This window comes from Lygodium microphyllum, chromosome 26 (genome assembly GCF_053477565.2).
Source record: "Lygodium microphyllum isolate KBCC chromosome 26, Lygodium_microphyllum_v1.1.10, whole genome shotgun sequence".
NCBI lineage: Eukaryota > Viridiplantae > Streptophyta > Polypodiopsida > Schizaeales > Lygodiaceae > Lygodium > Lygodium microphyllum.
The window spans coordinates 128,930,196-128,952,053 of record NC_141160.1 but is presented as its reverse complement, the minus strand read 5'-3'; the positions used below and the strand labels follow the sequence as shown (position 1 = coordinate 128,952,053).

At 41.3% G+C, this 21,858-nt stretch overlaps 1 protein-coding gene across 2 annotated transcripts in view; it reads right to left on the bottom strand.

The window, feature by feature from the left end:
- Positions 1 to 1,475: 1,475 nt before the first annotated feature.
- LOC148013792 (Haloacid dehalogenase-like hydrolase (HAD) superfamily protein) overlaps positions 1,476 to 21,858 on the bottom strand; it is a 39,963-nt gene continuing 19,580 nt past the window's right edge. Inside the window, exons 3-4 of one of the 2 annotated variants that reach the window (XM_087667834.1) lie at positions 2,749 to 2,865; positions 1,476 to 2,084 (exon numbers count right to left, since the gene is read on the bottom strand). In XM_087667834.1, the coding sequence (XP_087523960.1) occupies positions 1,977 to 2,084; positions 2,749 to 2,865 (225 nt within the window). In that variant the 3' untranslated portion in view covers positions 1,476 to 1,976. The remainder of the gene's footprint in view (positions 2,085 to 2,748; positions 2,866 to 21,858) is intronic. The other variant, XM_087667836.1, reaches the window with a different exon arrangement.

Here is a 21,858-nt window from a genome sequence, read left to right as displayed (position 1 = left end):
TAGAATGTCAATCCGCTTTCTTTGCCTCATGTTGAGGTCTCTAGTTGGGTGAATCTCCATTTAAGACTATTATGATGAGTTACCAAGGTAAATCTTCTACTAACCAAGTAATATTACCATAGCTTTAAAATACGAATGACTAAAAATAATTATAGGTCATGAGTAGCATAATTATTCTTATAAGGTTTGAGATAGCGTGAGAAGCTACAAGACAGAACTTTTCGTGTCAAGATGCATCCTATTACAAGGATGTTGGCATGTGTAATGACTTCAAAATCCTTACTAAAGTCAAGTAACCTCAAGATGGGTGATGGTAGCAAGACAAGTATTTTTCAACTTATCAAAGCCTCTTGTTTGCTAACAACGACACAACATTGTAAAGGCAATGTGGTAATCAATTGATGACCTAAACAAGTACAATGAATGTGCTACTCTTTCAAGTTCAAAGATCAATCAACAAGAGGCCAAGCTAGTGTACCTTCGATTCAAACAAGAGAAGCAATGGCTAGAGCACTATGGATTCAAAGTCATCAAGCATGGCAAGATCTTTAGATTCCTTGGATTCAACCTATGGGATTTTCATGAAACACCACTTCGAGTGGCTCCAAATAAGCTACCAACTAAGATGGCTAAGTGAAAGGATTCTCCCCTGAGATTTGCAAGAAAAAATATGGCGTTGAAGGCAATATGGAAGGCTCTTGGAAGGTAGGTGAAGTACACAAAATTTCAAGAGAATATTGATATTTAGAAAAACCCTTTTCAATCACGCAATACTAAGGTTGCATGGAAACACCATAAAATTTGAATATCTCGGATCATACGGTAGAAACCAGACACCAAACTGCAAAAAACCCTCTTCAATGACCCAATACTAAGCTTGCACAAAAACAGCATAAAATTTGAAATGTCTCACATCATATGGTAGCAACCAAACACCAAATTGCATCAGCTTTCCTCTCCCAAACTCCCACCCCCTGCCCCAAAAAAAAGACAAAAGAACAACCTAGAAAGGATTTTGGAATGCTGAAAAAAGGTATTGCTTATCTTAAGCGGCTTAAAAATGAACTCGGCTTAAAAATGAACTCCAAGGTGGCTTAAAAATGAACTCTAAAATCTAGAAAGTCGCAAAAAATTTATTTGGCCATCAGCAACAACTTTTGTTGGACCATAGCACAAGCCATGGTAACATCTTTTCCTTGCACACCCCTTAAAATATAACCAGACATGATATTACTTTTTATCACATATTTTCCATTTTGTGAGCACTCAACAATACATGTAGCTTTTCACTACTACTTAAATTTCACATTTCCAACACATCCTTTTTATACAATTTCAGGCAATCACAAATATAAATTTATATTGTGGTTAAGATAGCTTTGATGGGACCAATGGCTGTGGCAAGCATGTTGTCTTTCGATTGCAATGAGGTGGGTGAGACGTGGTTGGTAATGGCTGTTCTTGTGAGTATTTGAGAGATTTTTTTAGTTATGCTGCTAATACTTTTTTCTTAGTTTTGATCTCATAGATAAATCCTTTGCTTGCCCAGAAAATCTCATACAGCATTGTGGAAATACTTCCAGCAGTTTCTTCTGCTTAAGTCATGGATGATCAGAAATGTACTTTGGTAATATGCAATCGTTATGGTTTGAAGAATACAATTAATGGTATGCAGTCGAAATAATTTCCAACATATCTCAGCCTTACTGATAGGCCTGAAGATAGATGCAGCATGATGGACCATGTTCATACTATCATCGACAAGGATACAGGTCGCACCCATCCCAGTCTATAGAGGCCTCCAGATACTTGCAATGAGATGGACCATCCAATTTACAGTAACATTGTAGTGTGGTCAAGTCACAAACAAAGAATAGCATCTGCAAATGTGCAGTATAACAATAATCACATACTGCAGTAAATCGAAGTCCCTCTCCTCAAGGAGGCCTATGTTTATTTGGTTTTTAGCAAGACAGTCATCTCTGTTTTGATGAAGACCGGCCGTGTTTTGTAAGACCTTCCTTTACAGCTTCAATGTTCACACCGTCATCCACAAGAATACTGGTTACACCCATCCTTGAAACCTGCGAATTCAAATCAGCTAAAAAATTAAAATCCTTCTCATCATGGTTGTTGCTTGAGTGGACAACAATTTATGAATGTGTCAAGGCTTTATCTTAATAGTATCACTACAAAACACAAATACACTGCCAGCACACTGTTCTTATCTGGAAACATGCTAGGGTTGAGGGAAGTACAAATATGACATCAAAAGAACACTCGCTTCTGAAATGTTCGGTTTAGAGTTTGCAGGAGTGACCATCAGGAACCCTCAGGCCAGCCAACAACAGCCACATCATAGCCTAGACACACACATCTTCTAGAGGAAAAACATGGCTAGCATGCTTGGTTAAGGAGTATGTACATATAAAATCTATTAGAAAGGGAAAGGCATCTGTTTTACTAAAATCTTATGATCATGAACTTTTTGTATAAACATTGTGCAGTAGACGAGAACTTTACAGAATGTGTTTACTGCTGAATGGTCTTTGAAGTGTTCAATTTTCAGTTACCCATTATTTCTGTCAATCTGAAAATTGCAAAATCACTCAGCTTCTGCTGAAGAAACATTACTGCATACTTTTCTACTATTTTGGTCCTTCACAGTGATCTTTGTCACTACTGAAATCTCAACTGTGAACTTTTGTACAGATATTGTGCAGACTTGAGGCAGTGAACACATCTTACAGCTTCTATGTTCCGATCTTCATCATCAAAAAATAGCATAGATGTGTAAGGAATGTTTGTTTTCTGCTGAATATTCTTCAAGTGTTCAGTTTTGTGCGTCCAGCTTGGAAATATCTCCTGCATTGTGAAAAAGTTGGAAGCATTAGCATCCGAGTCAATATTAAATTTTAAGCCATATAAAACTTGAAAATGAGTTGGGTTAGGTGTCCACTACAAAACTTCATATCAATCAAAGAGTGAGCCAGAGTGACTAATTACATGCCATTTGATTATTGATTTTAGGATACTGCCACCATCTAAATCATGTGTAACAGAAGTCAGTATGAATAAATTCCTAGATCAATGTATCTTGTACAACCTGACCCTTGTGTGTCCAGTTTTAGCAAATTACAGGCATAAACCAGTCATGAATAGGTCTCATACATTACACTTTGATACACAGAAGGATTTTTAGTTAGAATTATGCAAGCCCAATGGGAGCAGAGACTCAGCCGACCTGATCCGGAAAAATATGGTCAATCTGATGATGTGGCAATGGAGAAATTAGTCCAAACCTAAGAATTCCCAAAGGCAAAATGCCCACACCTGAAAAAGAGAAATAGGGCCTTGGAAATGGGTCATCACAAACAACTGTGCCAAGATAACTGGATCAAGCATTCAAACTAGGGCATGTCGTCCCAGCTTTCAAAGTAAATGGTGGTAAACTGGTCCTACAAGTGACTGATTCCTGAAGAAGTTTCGTGCTGACAGACAAAACTCCAAAGCTTGCAAAAATTTGATCATGCTGAAGAAAGATGTGGTTGCCTCCCACAGAAATTCAAATAACACCCCCTGCAAGATCAAAAATCCTCAAACGAAAACCTAGAAGAAAGAGAAATCAGGTAAGATGCAATGCCTCCCTCTGCACTAGGGAACCAAGTAAGTCATTCACCAAAAACAAGGTGCATTTACATTTAAACCCTAATTGGCTCATTTTAAACAGGCCCAAAACTCAAAATGCTACAAGTTTCTGTGCCCCATAAGCAAAAACAAAAACTTCGGCTGGTTCCTCATCCATAAATAGGTGGGCTGCATAGCCATTAGTGTCACCAGGACGTGAAATTTTGATGCTTTGCTTATGTTTAATTGACATTTGATTAAAGGATTAATCAAATGTGCAATTAAAAGATGCACATGTGTTGCATATGTGAGGTGCAAGCTACTTTTTCACACTTGAAGGCTGAAGGACCCTGTGAAAAAGATGGGTGTCAAAGGCAAAAGTTGTAACAAGTTACATTTGTTAGATTCTAGGTGAATTTTGGTATCAATTTGCCCCTAGGACCATTAATTGGCCATTAAGTGTCAATGGTGACACTAGGGACTAGACATTAATTAATGGATTAATGCTTGTCCAAGGGTCAATTAATGCATGGGACCACTTTGGGTTGCAAATGGCCTAGCCAATTATTTTTGGATAGGCAAGGTCAATTTTCTTGGCATGGATTAAGGGCTGAATTAATTTTCAGAATTAATTAATTTTGAAAATTAATTAAATGGCTGGAAGTTGCTAAAAATGGATTAAGAAAGCTGCCACTTTGCAAAACTTTCCCATGCAAGTGGGTGAAAGGTTAAATAGGGCTGAAGGGAGAGGAAAATCTCCTTTTTTTTCATTTTAGAGCTATTGGGAAGAGGTGTTGGACAATTGCTGCTAACTTTTGGGGCCATTTCCCAGCCATTGGAGACCATTTTGGTGATGCGGATTGCATAATCTTGACCTTGGGAAGCTGGCGATTGCTGCTGATGCACTTTCTCCTGAAGATCACAGTCTCTAATGCTCCTATTGTTGTTGGTGTGTCCGTTTGGGGCTGGTACAGCAGGGCAACAACTGATTTTGATCAGTTCTTCGTGACAAATCTCAAAATTTTCTCTCTTTACAGCATTCTCTCATCTCCTTCAGTCTATGCTCAGCCATTTGGAGGAGATTTCAGCCATTTTTGGTGGGCTGATCTGTAATTTCTGCAGTAAACCCTAATTTCTATTGGAAATTAGGGTTTAGCAACCACCTTGGGATCCGTGCCAGAGATTGAAAGCTCAAGGGACTAAAATCAACAGCTGATAATTGAAGATTATCAAGGGATTTCAAGAGCCAGCCCATCCCAAACTGATTTGGGGCAACATTTGGCCAGCCAAGGGTCAAATTGGAGAAGAAGTCCTAGGTGAATCAAGGGGCAAATGACCCAAAAGGCTTGCTGGTCATTTATGACAGCAAGAGCAATTGGTTAGCAGGAGAAGATTGAAGAATCTCAAGTTGTACTCCTTCCAATTGAATGAAAGCTAAAGAAATACCACAAGGGGCGCCAGTTTTGGGGCCAACAGGGAGCCTACTGTCCAAGAATGTTATGGTAAAGTGTGTATTTCATTTTATGTGCATTTATTTATTGCTGTAATTAGCTCTTAAATCAGGTTATCACCATCCATTCCAAGAAGGAAGGCTGGTTTCAATTAGCTAGCTTGTTTTTCTTGTAATCACCCTCCATCAGCTAGCTTGTTTTCCCACACTGTCCACGTCCCATCATCAGCTAGTGCCTATTTCCCACACTGTCCACATCCCATATGGCAGATATCTCAGTTTGTGGACTGTTGTCCAGCCATCTAGAACTGAGGCGCCTTGTTTGCTGCTGTCGCCCTGATTCCTGGTGGAAAATTAAAGCTGCTGTTCATCATAGACACCTTTTCCAGCCTGTGCAGCTGCCGCTCAGCCTACCTGGAGTGTACATCCAGCTGTTAGTGCAGTGACCAGTCAACTGCTGCATTTGCAGCCTGCAGGTGCCGCACCCTCAGACATCATCTAGGGGTTGTTGCCCTGCCTGGGACAGTTGCATTTTGCAGAAAATCAGTGTTTTTGTGTTGCAGCCCTATGGTATCAGTACTGTCCAGGCTGCACTGCTGCCTACTGCCTGTTTCAGCCCATCCAGACTCTATTATCTATGTTTACAATAGCTGATCACTTCTAGAGGCTGCCTGCTGTGTTTCAGGATCCATTCAAGTACAACACTCTCTCAAACCTGCAAGAGAGTCCTCTTCCAACTCATCTCTGCCCTAGTCTTGCTAAGACAGAGGTTCGAGCTTCATTGTATTCATGTTACCATAATGTGTCTATTCATTCACTTTCACTATCTTTGAGCTAATCTTCACCTTTGAGTTCTACTGTTTTCATTGTGTTACTATCATACACTTTGAGTTTTTCTTCTTTGTTCAAGTACCTCTTTACACCATCATCCGAAAATCAGCATCACAATCAAAAGGATCATGAATGAATGATAGATACACTCAAAGATGGGAGGCTGTTAGATGCTTGGTCTTAATTGCAAAACAAGGAGAGAGTTAGACACTTGGTCCTAATTGCAATAATCAAGAGAAAGAAAAGAGAACCCCAAATGCAGAAGAGATCCTCAAATCTTATATTTACAGCAGCTATATATGATTGTACAAGGTATGTGCCCCAACAAACTAGACTTCAACCATGTAGGCCATCTCGAGGGCTACGCATTGATGCCCTTTGATACGTGATCTGGGCTCCCTGGGCATTTAAATTGTCATTACATGCAGTTGTTGCCCCTAGTGTCCTAGCACTAAGTGACACTAGGATTAGGGTTTATTTTAGGGTTTCCTATGACGGTTAAGCCGTTAGGGTTTCATATTTTAATATTTAAAGACACTTCGTGCCTCATTTTGCACAAGTGTGACATTATTTAGTGTGATCCCCTAGAGTGTTGTACTCTCTCACTCATTAATTCATTACTTCTCATTCGTTATCAAGTATTGTTGTGCATCAATTAATTATTTCATTCTCATTCATTTTCCATTAAATTAATGGCACAATCACTCCACACTTGGGCCAATAGTGGTATCAGAGCAGCTTTCTTTCATCACCCTCACCATCGCTTGCAATCATTCACCCGCAGCCATTGCCATTGAGTGCCACATCTTGGCCAGCTACTGCCCCAAGCCATTGCCACTACGCTAGCTCTATTCTCTTCATCAACGACCGCACACAATCTCACCATACTCATCTTCCTCCAACCTCTAATCCCTAATTATCTAAGATGAAGTGTTGTAATGAAAGCATGGTTTGTGTAGTAGTTATGGTATGTTGTTTTGGAGCTATTGAGCACCCTAAGCACCCCACTCCTCTTCCAATTGATTTCGACGAAAACAACTACGAGGAAGTTGTGAAAGTTGTGCTTACATGGGATTCTAACGATGCATGTGCCTATTTTGCTCTTCTTAGATGCAAGAGTTTCTTCCGACAATCACCTCCTACAGGATAGCTTCAGCGATATGGGTGAAGCTTCAGATATTGTATGAGGATCCCTCCACTATGCATGCAATTACTCTCTATGACCAGCTCTAGTAGATACAGTTCGGACGGAAGGATACTATTCAATCATTCCTACTTCGCGTTACCTAAGTACATGATAAGCTTCGTCACATGCAGTTCGCCCTTCTAGAGGCTCATCATGTGGAGACTATGCTCTACAACCTCCCTCCAAAGCTTGATGGAGTAGCCAATGCTTTGCGAGCCCACACATCATCAATGGCAATGAGCTTTATTTCTATACTTATGTTAAAGTGATTCACCTATGATTACTCTTCATACAATAACAATGACATCAACCCATCAAATGCGTATACATCATCTTCTTTTGAAAGTAAGCGAAGTGTATCGATGAAACTCTGATAAGTGTCAAGTGGGCCAGTTGAGACTAGAGAAACAAGAGAGGCACTAGGAATTATTTCATCAACATTTACAAGTTGCTCTGTAATGTCCGACACATGTAATGTATGCATCCACTGAATCACCCTATATCATATGCTCCATCTCAAGCTATTTATGCAAATAGGCTATAGGAGCCTTGTACACCTGATACAACGAAGTAAGCTTATCCCAAGCATCCTTGGCCATTATGACTGACCAAATATGTAAGATAATCTTTCTTTTGTATGAGAGTATAATCAAAGCATGAGCTTGGTCATCACACCCATCCCATTTTAATTGATTCACAATGGCAGGTGCAATAGGGGCTAGAGCACAAGATCCACTAGTGACAATGGATGAGCTAGATGAACCTATAGTATTTTGTGATGCCCACATCGAATAATTAGTGCCATCCAAATTATCGAAGTTCCCAAACATATTTAGCATATCATTTTGACCTGCCATTGCTTGCTGCATACTGATTTTTCACAACAACTACTGCAAAATGTGTACATGTAGGTGCAGCAATATGAGAAAGCAAAGAAATGGCCCAAAAACTTGCAATTTTTCACACAATTGATGATGGCAAGGAAAATTTCACAGCTGAAAAGGCTCCAATGTCCAGGAATATCACTATACTACATGTAGTTGGCCTTAATGTCAATGGATTTGGACAAATTTCACAAAAACCCCCAATTTTATTTGCTGAAAATTGGTGAAATTCGGGCTCAAATGTGAAAAGCCCCAAAATTTTGGCATGAAATTGAACAATTTTTGTACACAGAGCATAGAATCCCCAAATTTTGTGAAATCTGGGGGTTTTGAACAAAAGCCCCCAAAAAAAATTTACGAAATTGAGTGAAAATTGAAGTTTGCTGCAAAAATCCCAAAATTTTGTGACCGCTTGAAGGGTTGTGGATAAAAAGGAGTTTATTCATGGGGCTAATGCTGATTAAGGCTTGGGGGGCCATGAATATTTTAATAATATTCACAGTCAAGCTAAATTTGACTAACAAAAGTCAAAACATGTGCACGGGCTGTCAACATGACGGATGGGGTGTCAAGCACAATATGATGTGGCAAGGAAAGGTGCAAACGGGTCGGTGCACACAGTTCTAGGCTGCAGCTATCAATTCACAGGCTGTCAAGATAGGCGCACCCAGTTCCACACTATGGCTGTCAATGCACGAGCTGTCAGGTGAAGAATGTGGCACTGTTGTCGTTGGACTGCAGATTTGATGCAGATTTGTCACTGGACTGGCAAGACTGAAAGATAATTCTGCTGTGACTACAGGCATGTCCTACGTGAGAGCAAACACCTTCAAAGTTGACAAACACACTGGGCATAGCCAAGCGTGTGGCTGAGGAATAGACGTTGAACTTGCCGCTGAGCTGCAACTCAATGGCAGCTATGGTAGTGGTGATGGCTAATGAGCTGAATAGCAACAATGAAGAAGTCATGACTCCGATACCACTGTTAGGTTAGGATTCAGTAGCAAGCACACTCATGGTGAACAAGTGAACACCAAGAGAGTGCTGGAATGTCACATCCACTATGTGAGAATGATAATTGAAAGTACAATCCCTAAGGTACTAAGTACCACACCTAGTAATAGTGTTCACACAGGTAAAAAGTGCTTATGGACAAGGAAGTGTTCACACCAAAACTTCAGAGGAACATGATTAGTGTAACAGATATCAATGACGCAGTTCTAAATTCCCTAGCCCCTTGTGTTTCAAAGGGGGTTTCCAAGATAGTAAAAAGCTTATTTATCGACAAACTTCATCGGCCTTGGCACTTCTTCTACCATCCTTGGATCCATAGTTGCACGAAACAGGATTCCAAGCTGCTTGAAAAGGAAACGTTTCAGTCCTCCAAAATGTGTTCGGAATAGCCGTTTTGGGCAGGCAAGGGCAAAACCTATGGTTTCCTGATGGGCCGGTCATTTCATTTATTTGTGCTCAATTTTTGGCATGTTTCGTCTGCTCTCCACCCTCTTTCTCAACTGATCACTCTCCCTACCTATTGTTTGCTTCCGCCCTTTCACATCTACAATACTTTTGTTTCCAACCCACACTATTTGCAGCACTTCTCCCTCAATTTTGGAGCTGTTTTTTAGTATTTCCAGCAAGCAACCCCTCTCCTCTCTTCGTTCTTTGCTGTCCACACAGGTTCGAGCTGGTTTTTCCCAACTTTGCTGCTGGTTTCCTCTATTTCCAGCAAGGAACAGCTATGGTGAAGGTAATGATGTGTTTGCTAGTTTAGAGCATTGGAGGCGCCAATGCCTTGTGGTTAGTGTGGCAGATAAGGATGATACTCCACAACAAATTACATGCCCTACATTTCCATCTCCTACCACAAGTGATAATGCCTCAAAGAGGGATAGAGTGCACATAGATGTTGGTGCTTTGGCTAGTGCCAACATCTCTATGGATGCAACTATAGAGGCAACTCAAGCAAGTGGAGGTGCATATGTTGAGGATCCAGATGCTTCACACACTCCCTTGCCACATCCTAGGGGTGCACAAGGTAGTAGTAGCTTGTTAGCATATGTATGTACCTTTGGGGCAACAAGGGGATCATTGGAAAGGACAAATATTACAGCAGCGATTCAAAAGCAAGAAAAGGTAGGGGCTGCTCATGAGATTATGAGATTCTTTATATAGTGCGTCATACATTTCCATCTTGTACACACGAGGAGGTGGAAAAGGACCATTAAGGCCATCGCCAGATTAGATGCGAGTGAAAGGAGCCCACTTATGAGACTTTGCGTACATGTGAGCTTGTTAGAGAGAAACAAGTTGTAGAGCTAAAAATGTAGCATTTGAAGACTACTTAGCAAGAATATGGCTACACTATCTTATGGATAAATGGACAGATGTGAGAAGGAGGAACGTATATAGCATCTTGATGTCCTCTTGCAAAGGAACCATGTTCTTGTGTTCCATAGATGCATCGATAGCAGGGACAATGATTACATCTATAGGCACATCGTGACTGCCACTTTCAAGATTGGTGTAGAAAATATAGTGTAGGTTATTACTGACAATGGCAGTAATTATACGACTATGGATGCTTTGATAGAGAGAGTTCTCTAAGAGCATGTGGACTTCATGTGCGTCACATTGTTTGGATCTACTCATGGAGGATTTGGAAAAGGTTGGATGGACAGATGACCTCTTGAAGAGAGGCATAAGCATAGTAAAATTTGTGACAAGGAAGCCTAAATTGCATGCTATATTTAGATTAAACAGTGATTTGGATCTTTTGAAGCCATTAGCCACATGTTTTACTTGCATTTCTATTGTTGTGGAAAGGTTTGTTAGAGTCCATCAGGACCTCATGCGGACAAATGTTTCTAGAGAGTGGGCTGTATGGAATTTAAGGCATTAGCCAAAGACTTTGACATTTGTCAGAAATGTCACAGATAAGGCTTGTCGAGAGAATGCAACTGTATTACAATGTTGAGGATAATTGACGTGAAGGGCAATACTCTAGACCTCCTCTATGAGTTTATGAATAAGATTGAAGAGGTGTTAGACAAAAACATCTTCTCTTGAAATAAGTAAATATATCAATGACCATTCATTCTAATTTCCCTTTTTTAATCATATATATAATCTTTCATAGTTTATAATTTAAATCAATATATGAATTAACTTTCATAAATGCTATAAAATGCACGACATTCATGTAGTGTGGAACAAAAGATGGAATTAGTTCCACAAACCAATCCATGCTATAACACATTGCTTGCTATTGAGCTCCGAGGCACGAGGATCGAGACACGCAATGCTTACTAGTAGCATGAGCAAACCGCTCTGTTGGAAGACCCTTCATGAGAAGGTCTGCAGGATTATCATTTGTATGTACTTTCACAAGCTCAATAATGCTCTTGCTGTCAAGTATATCTCTAATGAAGTGATACTTTACTTGTATGTGCTTCGTCTTTGCATAAAAGACGAGATTCCGTGCTAGTATGATAGCACTCTGACTATAACAATGGAGAATACGTAACTCTGTAATGCCAAGCTCTCCCACTAGACGTGAAAGCCATAAAGCCTCCTTGCATGCCTCAGTGGCAGCCATATACTTTACCTCTGTAGTAGACAATGCAACGCATTTTTGTAGCTTGGAGATCCAAGAGACTGCTCCTCCTATGAAGGTAAACACATACCCAGAAGTGGACTTTCTGCAATCCGCATGACCAACATAGTTTGCATCCGTAAAGCCAATGACAGATGCCTTCTACTTTCCAAAGAAGATGCACAAATCCTTTGTGCCTTTGAGATATCTCATAATACCTTTCACTGCTTCCCAATGCTTTTTACTAGGGTTTTCCATGTATCCGCTTAATCACTCCCACTGCAAAGGCAATGTTAGAACATGTAGCAACCATAGCATACATCAAACTGCCAACAGCTGAAGCATATGGTATCTTGGTCATTTCAGCCTTCTCATCATCAGATGTAAGGCTGTCCTCTGCACTGAGTTTCACTTATGGAGGCAATGGAACCCCAATTGTTTTCCCCCCCTCCATATTGAAACACTGCAAAACCTTGAAGATATACTCCTACTGAGATAGATAGAGTAATCCTTTTGACATATCTCTAAGTACCGCATGCCAAGAATGTGATTTGCATCACTAAGATCCTTCATGTCAAGATTGCCATGAAGACTTTTCTTCAGTGTGAGTCCAAGGCATCAGTATCCCTCCTAGCAATCAACATGTCATCAACGTAAAGAACCAAGATGATCAGGGTGCCATCTACGGCCTTCTTGGTATACAAGCAGTGATCCACTTGACTTCTATGAAAACCTTGAGACTGCATAAATGGATCAAACTTAATATCATTCTCTTGGTGCTTGATTCAGCCCATACAAACTCCTTTTGAGTTTACATACCATCTTCTCTTTCCCTTTTGCCACAAATCCTTCAGACTGTTGCATATATATGTCTTCATGCAGATCAGCATGTAAGAATGCAGTCTTTACATCCATCTATATGAGCTCTATATCTTCAGCTGTAACCAAGCCCAAAATGGTTCTCAATGCAATCATTTTGACTACAGGAGAGAAGATCTCATCAAAGTCAACGCCATGTTCCTTCTTACACCCCTTCGCAACCAATCTTGCTTTGTACTTTGGTGAGGAACCAGGAGTGACCTTCATCTTGTAAACCCATTTGCATGGAAGGGTTTTCTGTCCTTTAGGCAACTGCACCAAGTCCCAAGTGCCAATTTTCTCAAGAGATGCCATCTCTTACACCATGGCTTTATACCATTTCTTACTATCCTGTCTATCCATTGCTTTCTTGAAGCAAGACAGTTCACCACAGTCTGTCAACATGACATAATCAGTCACATTGTTTGCACCAAGAACAAATCTATCAGGTTGTCAAGTAGCCCTAGACGAGCTCCTAACCCAATGATCATTGTTTGCTAACTGTTGAGCATTTTCAGCTTGCTGTCTTGGCATTTCAACCTACAAATCAACATTAACAGCTTGTTGTCCTGGCTATTCCTACACATCTAGTGGCTCATCGTCATGGACAATAGCTGGCTGATCATTTCCAATATTATTTTCTACATTTGCAAGTTCATTTACAACAAGTATTTGATGTTGTACAACGTGCATATTTTGATGTCCAAAAGGTATTTCTTCTCGGAATACAACCCTACGGACCTCCTCAATCTTTACATACATGCAATCTTCCCACAAGATAACATCATTGCTATGTACTACTTTCCTTTTCTCGGGACCCATTTCACCCTCGTCACCATATCCTAGGAAAATGCATTTACAGGACTTTGGCTCAAGTTTGTTGCGTTTTTCTTTCAAATGTGCACAAATGCTTCGCACCCAAACACTTTCAAGTGTACATACGAAGGTGGCTTGCCCGACCATGCTTCTTCGGGAACTCCCCTCCCCCCCCCTTCCAAAGACCTATTTGCCGACTAATCAAGTGTACGGCTGTCATAACAACCTCTGCCCAAAAACCATGGGGTAATGCAGCATGAGACAGCATCGTACGGACCTTATCCTGTATGGTCCAATTCATACGCTCTTCAACTCCATTTTGGGGTGGATTATGAGGGGCAGTGAGCTCCCTCTTTATCCCTTTGCTGTCACAAAATGCCTGAAAGGCCTTGGACACATATTCCACACCATTGTCAAAGCGAAGACACTTAAGTGTCTTATCAGTCTGATTTTCAACCAATGCCAAGAATTTTTTAACTTGCCAAGCACTTCATCCTTGCTACGAATAGAGTAAACCCATACCTTCCATGTAGCATCATTGATAAAGGTGACAAAATATTTCTTTTCCCCTAAAGATAATCCTGGCATCTAACATACATCAAAATGTACTAACTCTAGAGGAGAAGATTTCAATGAAAGAAACTTCTTACGAGACGTCTGTGCATGTTTACCATAAACACAATGATCACAATGCTCAAAATCAACATAATAAAGACAAGGCATGTAACCCAAACGAGAAAGCACTTTCATTCTAGTTTGACTCATGTGTCCCAACCGGCCATGCCACAAAGAAACACTTAGCTACTCGGTCACAGCAAACAACATGATCACTCATACTAGATACATGGAGAGGATACAAGGTATCACTTTTACAACCTCTGGCAATCACTCTACATCCCTTACAGATCTTCTATTTCCCATCACCAAAGGTGGTATAAAATCCATCATCATCTAGCTGCCCTATGCTAATCAATCTCTTCTTGAGCTAAGGTACACGCCGTACATACTAAACTGTGAAGACAGAACCATATTGAAACTACAACTGCATACTGTCAATACCTGCAATGTCACATACATAGTTGTCCCCAAGATGGACAATGCTATGTTGATCCCCTATATAGTCAAAGAACAACTCATGATGAGGGGTGAAATGAAAGGAAGCACCTGAATCGAGAATCCAAGTATACATGTCATCATCTGTATCTGCAAGTAAAGCATGTGCACTAAAGTGTGAAGAGGCCAAGAGTACGTCACTCCCACTCTCACTGCCATGAGTGACTACATTTACCTCTTCAATTTTAACACTGCTCTTCTTAGGCTAACTCTCTTTTTTCTCTTCCTTGCTGTCATCTATCTTCTTGCCCTTTCCTTTTTCTTTTCCATTTGTAGCAGTCACGTTTAAAGTGACCCTTCTTGCCGCAATGATGGGATTCAATATCCTTGCCACATGATTTACTATGTCCCTTGCTATCAAATTTGCCTTTCTGCTATGATCTGTCCCTAGTATGCAAAGCACTGGAAGACTTATTGGATGCATTCTTCTACCGATTCATTTCTTCCATGAGTAGAGCACTCTCTACATCAGCATACAAAAGAATCGCATTAGTATTGCTCATAGCAGTCTTGAATGTATCCCAACTCTCCTGGAAGAGTCCAAAGCAAAAACATAGCCTTAAATTCTTCATCAATCAAGAACTTCAAGGCAACTAGCTGGCTGAAAATGGAGTTAAACTCACTCAAGTGAGTAGACATTGATGTACCCTCTTTCATACGCAAATCCATAAGCTTTTTCAACCAATACACTTTGCTTGCAGCACTCTTCTGTACACACAGTTCTTCCAGTCGAGTCCAAATAGCATATGCAGAATCCAAACCTTCAACGTTAAACAACAAGGCATCAAAAATCGACAGCTCGATGGTTGAGCGTGCAAGCTCATTTAACTCATCCCAACCTTCCTATTCCATGTCTATGGGTTTTGCCCCTTAGTCTTAATCGGCTTTGCTTACTTCTTCTGCAACAGGATATTGTGGCACTATTTTTGCCAGACTGCAAAGTTATGTGCTCCTTCAAGCTTCTTAATGTGCATGAGATTACTGTTGTCACTACTACCAGCCATGATTTTCAACCCAAATGTGACTCAAAAAAAAAAAAAGCAAATTCAGATCCTAATTGTCAAACAAGTAACCAAGGTACAAACAAGTACCAACCAGTAATAAATGACCACGTAGAAGTTGAAATTTCAGATCTGTAAGTAAATTTTCAGAAGCACCAAACCATGTGCTACAGCATTCCACAACTGATCACAGCTGTTCCAAGGGCTAATACATCACATCACATGAGAAGTCTCAAATTTTAGGTGCAATTTCCGTTGTACATGTACCCACGGGCATAAAATTTGACATGCACGGTCAAAAGCCCCAAAATTTTTGTGCTCGAAACATCAACCATATATTGAGATGACAAGCTCAACACATGCGGACATTGATGATGGACCGCCTGGTTAGATGGGTTCACACGTCTACACTTAGCACGTCAGTGGTCATTATGACTCTCACATGGCCACTGACTCATTACTTATTATATTCAGGTTGTTACACCTATCTACAGAGCTGGCATAGTTATAGCGCCAGTCGACTAGTGTAGTCGGTTATGCATTGTTTGACTTAGTAGGCCACTTTCCTTTATGTTGTATCTTATCTATACTTTGTGTACATTGTAAAGTGTATAGAAGAAGAAGAAGAAACCAGCAAGAAAACGTTTTGGCCTCCATCTCTCTTCTTGTCTCTTGAGTGAGCTTCTCCTTGTGCATTCTGTGTGTGTTCGGCGCATCATCTCGAGCAAGTCCCCCCACCACGCGATTCTTGACATGGTATCAAAGCCGCGTCACTGAGAGAGGCTGATTTCAAAGGCTGAAGCGAAGGAGAAGAAGCAAGATTCAAGCAAGCATGACTCGGGTAATAAGCTCTCCCATTCTTCCACTCTCTCTCTTAGATAGTGCCTGTGGAGGCACCAGAAGCAGGGCAGAGCAAAAATCTCAGATTACAGTGAGATTTGGTGTGCGCAAAGAGCGCTGTGTATTTTGCAGATAAGCCCTTTTGGCTTTCCCGCAGTTAATTTGGGCATCTGAGGCTGTTTCAGGCCCCGTTTTAGAGCCGCAAGGTTGCAGACAGCAGTTTCAGGGTACATTGTGACTTCGACTGTATTGACCGAAAGTGGGTGCACAGGTTACAGACTTCAGATCTGTAAGTTCAAAGGTGTTTACCAACGAGTAAACACAAGGTTTATCTGCAAACTGGTTGCAGATTGCATGTATTGTTGAGCAAACAGTGAAAAAGACTGTCTGGTGTATTGCTATACACTACAGGTCGAGGGTTGCAGAAGATTTGCTTGCTGTTGGTATTAATTTTGTGATAATGGCAGAGAACAGTGGAAGCCCCATCATTGAGAAACTCGACAAGAACAACTACCCTTCATGGAAGTTCCGTGTCACGAACTTCCTTATTGGAAAAGGCCTCTACGAGTTCATTTCAAGTGAAGAAAAGAAGCCGGAGGTGAGTAATCCTCCAACTGCAGAAGAGACAAAGGCACGGAATGAATGGAATGCAAAAGATAAAAAGGTCATGTATTGGTTGTCTGTAGTAATTGATAATAATATGCTGGGACACATTAGAAATGCAAAGAATTCATATGCAGCTTGGACCATACTTGAAAGTATGTTTTCTGTAAATACAAAGCCACGAAAGATTCAACTCAAGCAAGAGTTGAATACATTGAAGAAAGGAAAGATGTCTATCAATGAGTATGCACTGAAGGTAAGGAGCATTGCAGATGCCTTGATAGCGATTGATACAATGCCCGATAATGATGATTTGGTGTTGTCTACCTTGGGTGGACTTAACAATGAAAAGGCTTGGAAGTCTTTTGTAACTTCCGTATATGTTAGAAAGCCATTTCCAGATTTCGATGAGTTGGTCTCCCTTATGATCACTGAAGAGATCAACATGCTGAGTAAGACGTCTGAAAAAAGTAGTGAACAGGTCCAAGCTTTCTACTCCAGTTCAAGAAGGGGACGTGGCAGATTCTCTTTAAGAGGGCGTGGTACAAGACGTGGTAGTGACAACCAACAAAACAGATTGAATCAGCAATTTGGCGATATACACGTTTCAGAAGGTCGTGGTAAATTTAGAGGCAAAGGAAGCTTTAGAGGAAGAGGTGGATGGCAAAACAGAGGTTTTAACAACTCTGGTATTGTGTGCCACTACTGTGGCAAAACAGATCATATCGCAGCCCAATGTTATGCTAAGAAAGATTATATCCGCAGTGGTAAGTTGCAGCAAGGAAACTATGCATCATCTTCACAACAGAATGAAGATAAAAATGAACGTCTGTTTGTTATGCAACATATGTTAAATGCTGTTACAGGAAAGGGAACACATGATGATGTTTGATATGTTGATTCAGGTGCATCCAATTATATGACCAGCCATGCAGAATGGTTTGGAGAGATGCAGGATTTGCAAAATGCAGGTTATGTGCAGACAGGTGATGATTCATGCCACCCAATTTCACACATTGGAAAAGTTCCCTTGTCCTTGCATGATGGTAAGACAAAGAGTCTTTCAGATGTATTACATGTGCCATCTATTACAAAGAACTTGGTGTCAGTCGGTCAGATGGTAAAGCAAGGGCTGCAAGTCAGATTTAATGCAAAGGGCTGCTTTGTAAAAGACTTCAATGATAAGTGCAGGTTAGTTGCAAAGGGAAGTAGAGTTGGACGTATCTTTACTCTGGATGCTGGAATTCCTACTATGAATGCTGCTATGTATGCTAAAGGAAAATGTGTTGTTGCAAACATTGAAATTTGACACAAACGCATTGGACATGCAAATGTACAAAGGCTGAAATTAATGCAGTCCAAAGGGTTGGTTACAGGTTTGCCTACATTTAGAGTTGCAGAATTTCATAAGGTATGCGAAGCATGTCAGTTTGGTAAGCAGGCAAGACAACCCTTTTCACATGACAGAGATGTAAGCAGAAATATCCTTGATGTTGTGTATACAGACATTTGGGAGCCTTCACAAAATGTATCTCTTGGAGGCAGTTCATACTTTGTCACATTCATTGATGATTGCTCTAAAAAGCTGTGGGTATATTTTATGAAGGAAAAGAGTAAAGCGTTTGAGCACTTTAGAACTTTTAAGGCTGCAGTTGAAAGAGAAACAGGCTTGAAAGTAAAGTGCTTGAGGTCAGATGGAGGGAGAGAGTACCTCTCGAATGAGTTCAGTGATTTTCTGAGGTCTCATGGGATAAAGAGACAGTATAACATTCACGAATCTAAACCACGCATTCTGCATACGAATCTCCTCTTAGGAGGCTAAAAGGTTAGGATAATGACAAAAAAATTTATTGATTATCCCTCTCTCCTCCAGCCGACTATTGTGCTGGAGGAGAAGGGAATAGTAATGGCCACCAAGCTGCTTGCTGGATGCCATGAGACGAACGAAGCATGCCCGATGCCACGTGGGGGAGGGAGCTACCTCTCCCTCTCCCTATAAAAATCATGGCTATGGGAGCTTTGGAGGGGGAAAAAGGGAAGAGTCGAGAACTCTGACGCTACTGTTGGTTGCTGTCGTGGAGTGCGAGGGTTGATGCTGGCCGTCGAGAGGGAGGGGACGAGGTGCTTGAGCTGCCGTGAGTTGGGGGAGGCCCACATCGACACCAGCTGAGAAGGGGAGTGTTGAAGAGGAGAGAGGAGAAAGGTCAGACTGCTGAGGTTGGCCGTGGAGCAAGAGAAGACGCTGCTGCTACCGTGAGAGGCAGAGGATGAGTGGAGACGCTAGGCAGTCGTGAAGGGGGGAAGCAGAGGATGCCGTGCTGAGGTCGTGAAGAGAGAGAGGGAAGCTATTGTTAACGCCGCCCAGCCGTGGAGGTCGCCGCCCAATCCAACCACCAGCTCCGCCGTGCGTGCCGCCATTGGCCGTAATTCATGTCGCCACCAGCTGCCAATTCCTAGTTCGCCGTCTCCTTTTTGCATTTCATTATTACCCCCTCCCTCTTCCACGTCGAATCAGTCCTTAGCCAGAAGCTTCTAAGGGGGCTTCCTTAACCCCCATTCCCGCAAGGCCCCCATAAGTCCATTCCTAGCCCCCGGGATTTTAAAAGAAGAAGAAGAAGCTCTTAAAGCCTCCATTCTTGCAAGGCCCATTCGCAAGAGCCCTTTCCGCAAACACCCTCGTAAGGCCTCAATTTTTGAAACTCCATTCATAAAATCCCCATTTCCAAGAACTTTGTAGGAGCCCCATTTCCACAAACCAAGCTCCAACCCCACAAGGCCTCCCATAAGGCCAAATTCCGCAAGCCGGTATTCTCAAGGATCCACACTTCGGAAGTGATCTCCTGCGTACAAGGGAGAAGGGCAAGATCTTGAGGCTGCGTACCAAGGCAAGTAAATTCACCGATCGGATAAGGGTAAAGGGAAATCGGAAGTCCGTAATTACGCCTACGATGGCCCCTAAAAAGTCACAAGGTGCGCCTGCGGGAGGTTCTTCTCCTAATATTCACGTGGATATCTCCCCAAGCCCACAAGTCCAGGTTTTTACTAATTTTGATTCCATGCAAAAGCGTTGCATTAATCACGATAACTTCATGGATTAGGAAGCACCTATGCATGCTCAAAATCACCTAGTCAAGTTAAATGCAACTGAAAATAAATCGACTATTCGAACAATGATTAGAATTAGTTCATGACATGAAATTAGATCATTGGTATATTCCATATAAAGAAATTGTCTATCCATTTAACGTCCTTAATAGTATGTTGCCTTGTCGTGCATGTCAAAGTGACGGCCTAGAACACCTATTGTCTATCATCATAAGGTTGAAATTATTAAAGTGCACCTTTGACTAAGCATGGAAAGATTAATCGCACGCCACATTTTTAGACAAATATTCATTGAATGATTCATTAGGGAAAGTCATTAACCTCGTAAGAAATAGAAGAGCATGGAAATGATTCTAGGAATTTGCGTGTGGTATGTGATTGTAAATTGGAATAGATTAACTCTAGTTTTTTTTTTGCATGAATTTCACTACGTTGTAGTCAGGAAAGGAGTGCATGTTGCACATTCGTCATACGAAAAATTTCATTCATCAAGAGTTGTATTTAGGGAAAGGCTGCATGGTTTATTGAAGCATGAAATCTTAAAAGCTTAGAAAAAGAATTGTGGGCATAATTCTTAAATGCAAGTCCTAGTAGGATCAATGGAAGTTATGCTGCAATTTAACATGCGTTTTGATCTTAAAAAGAAAAGTTAGTGTTATTGCAAATTTAGGGGTACGTAGAAGCAATGAATTGCATGTTTACGTGAATTGTGAGATGTTACAACTAGCTTTCTCCTTTAAGATCAAGTTAACATCTCTAGGGATGGTTCGTCCTTGTCACAAGACAAGTAGATCGAATTATCTAAATCACCTAACCTGCAAGGGATTCACATAGGATGGCTCAACTGATACGATAAATAACCCAAGTCCTAACTAGGGTTTAGCACGTTAAGGACTCGGCCTAGTTTTGCACTTGTTGCCAAGATGAAACCCTTGAACCAAAGGTCCTACCCACATTCATGGAATGTAGGGAAAATTGGACGCTCCTGTATAAAACGATCTAAGGTTTTCTACCCTAAGGATCACTCGTTCAAATGATGAAACTCGGATTGAGTTGGAATCCCTAGGATCCGAACATTGTCGGCCTAGTGTAATTAGGAATGGGTTGGGTAAGAAGACACCCTAAACCCTGCTTCTTATCTAGAGATAATTCCGTGACCAGAAAATGCCGTTTAATGAGTGAAATGATCCCATGGAATAGATGCGACACTTTTGCCACAAGTTGCAACGTCGCATGGACTTGTGGTTTGTTCACAAGAGAGTTTTGCCATTCCTTAGAATGAGGTTGGCAGGTTCTTGTGCAAGTTAAACTTGCAAGAGAATGAGTAGTCATCCTGTTATATCACCTTTCTTGGGAAAATTTGCCAAGATAAGGGAAGTTAGGTATTTGCTTGGAAGCAAAGGATCAATCAATAAATTGGAGCGATATGGTTGCCAGGATTTACTGTTAATAAAACCTAAGGTATTGGTTAAGTTGGGTTAACAGGGTATGGCCCTAACCCAAGGATATAGGGTTAACAAACAAACCCTTGGGGATCTTGCCAAGTCGCAATTGATCCCGGATCAAGTGCTGGATGCATTCGGAGAGAAAGATTCACTCCTTAGCAATTGGCCAAATAAACGACCACTGAAATTGATTGTGCTTGTAACAGTTTAGAAAGCACTGTTTGCATTGTTTGCTCAAAGAACTAAAGGATGAAAAGATATCTAATGCTTCAGGTTGAAGGCCTGAAGGGAGAGGCAGCTTCAGTTACCCCCGACTGCCTGCCTGACCCTAACCAAGGGAGGTGTTGACCGCGCCGGGAACGTGGACCGAACCCGCCACAAGAGGTCTCTCCGTTGAGTTCTACTTGGAGCAGGAGGACGCTTGGGTGCCAGGGGGGGCTCTGGCCGTAAATCCCTCGCCTTCCGGGTCCTACACAAGAGGCTAACGTGACTCGGGATTGGATC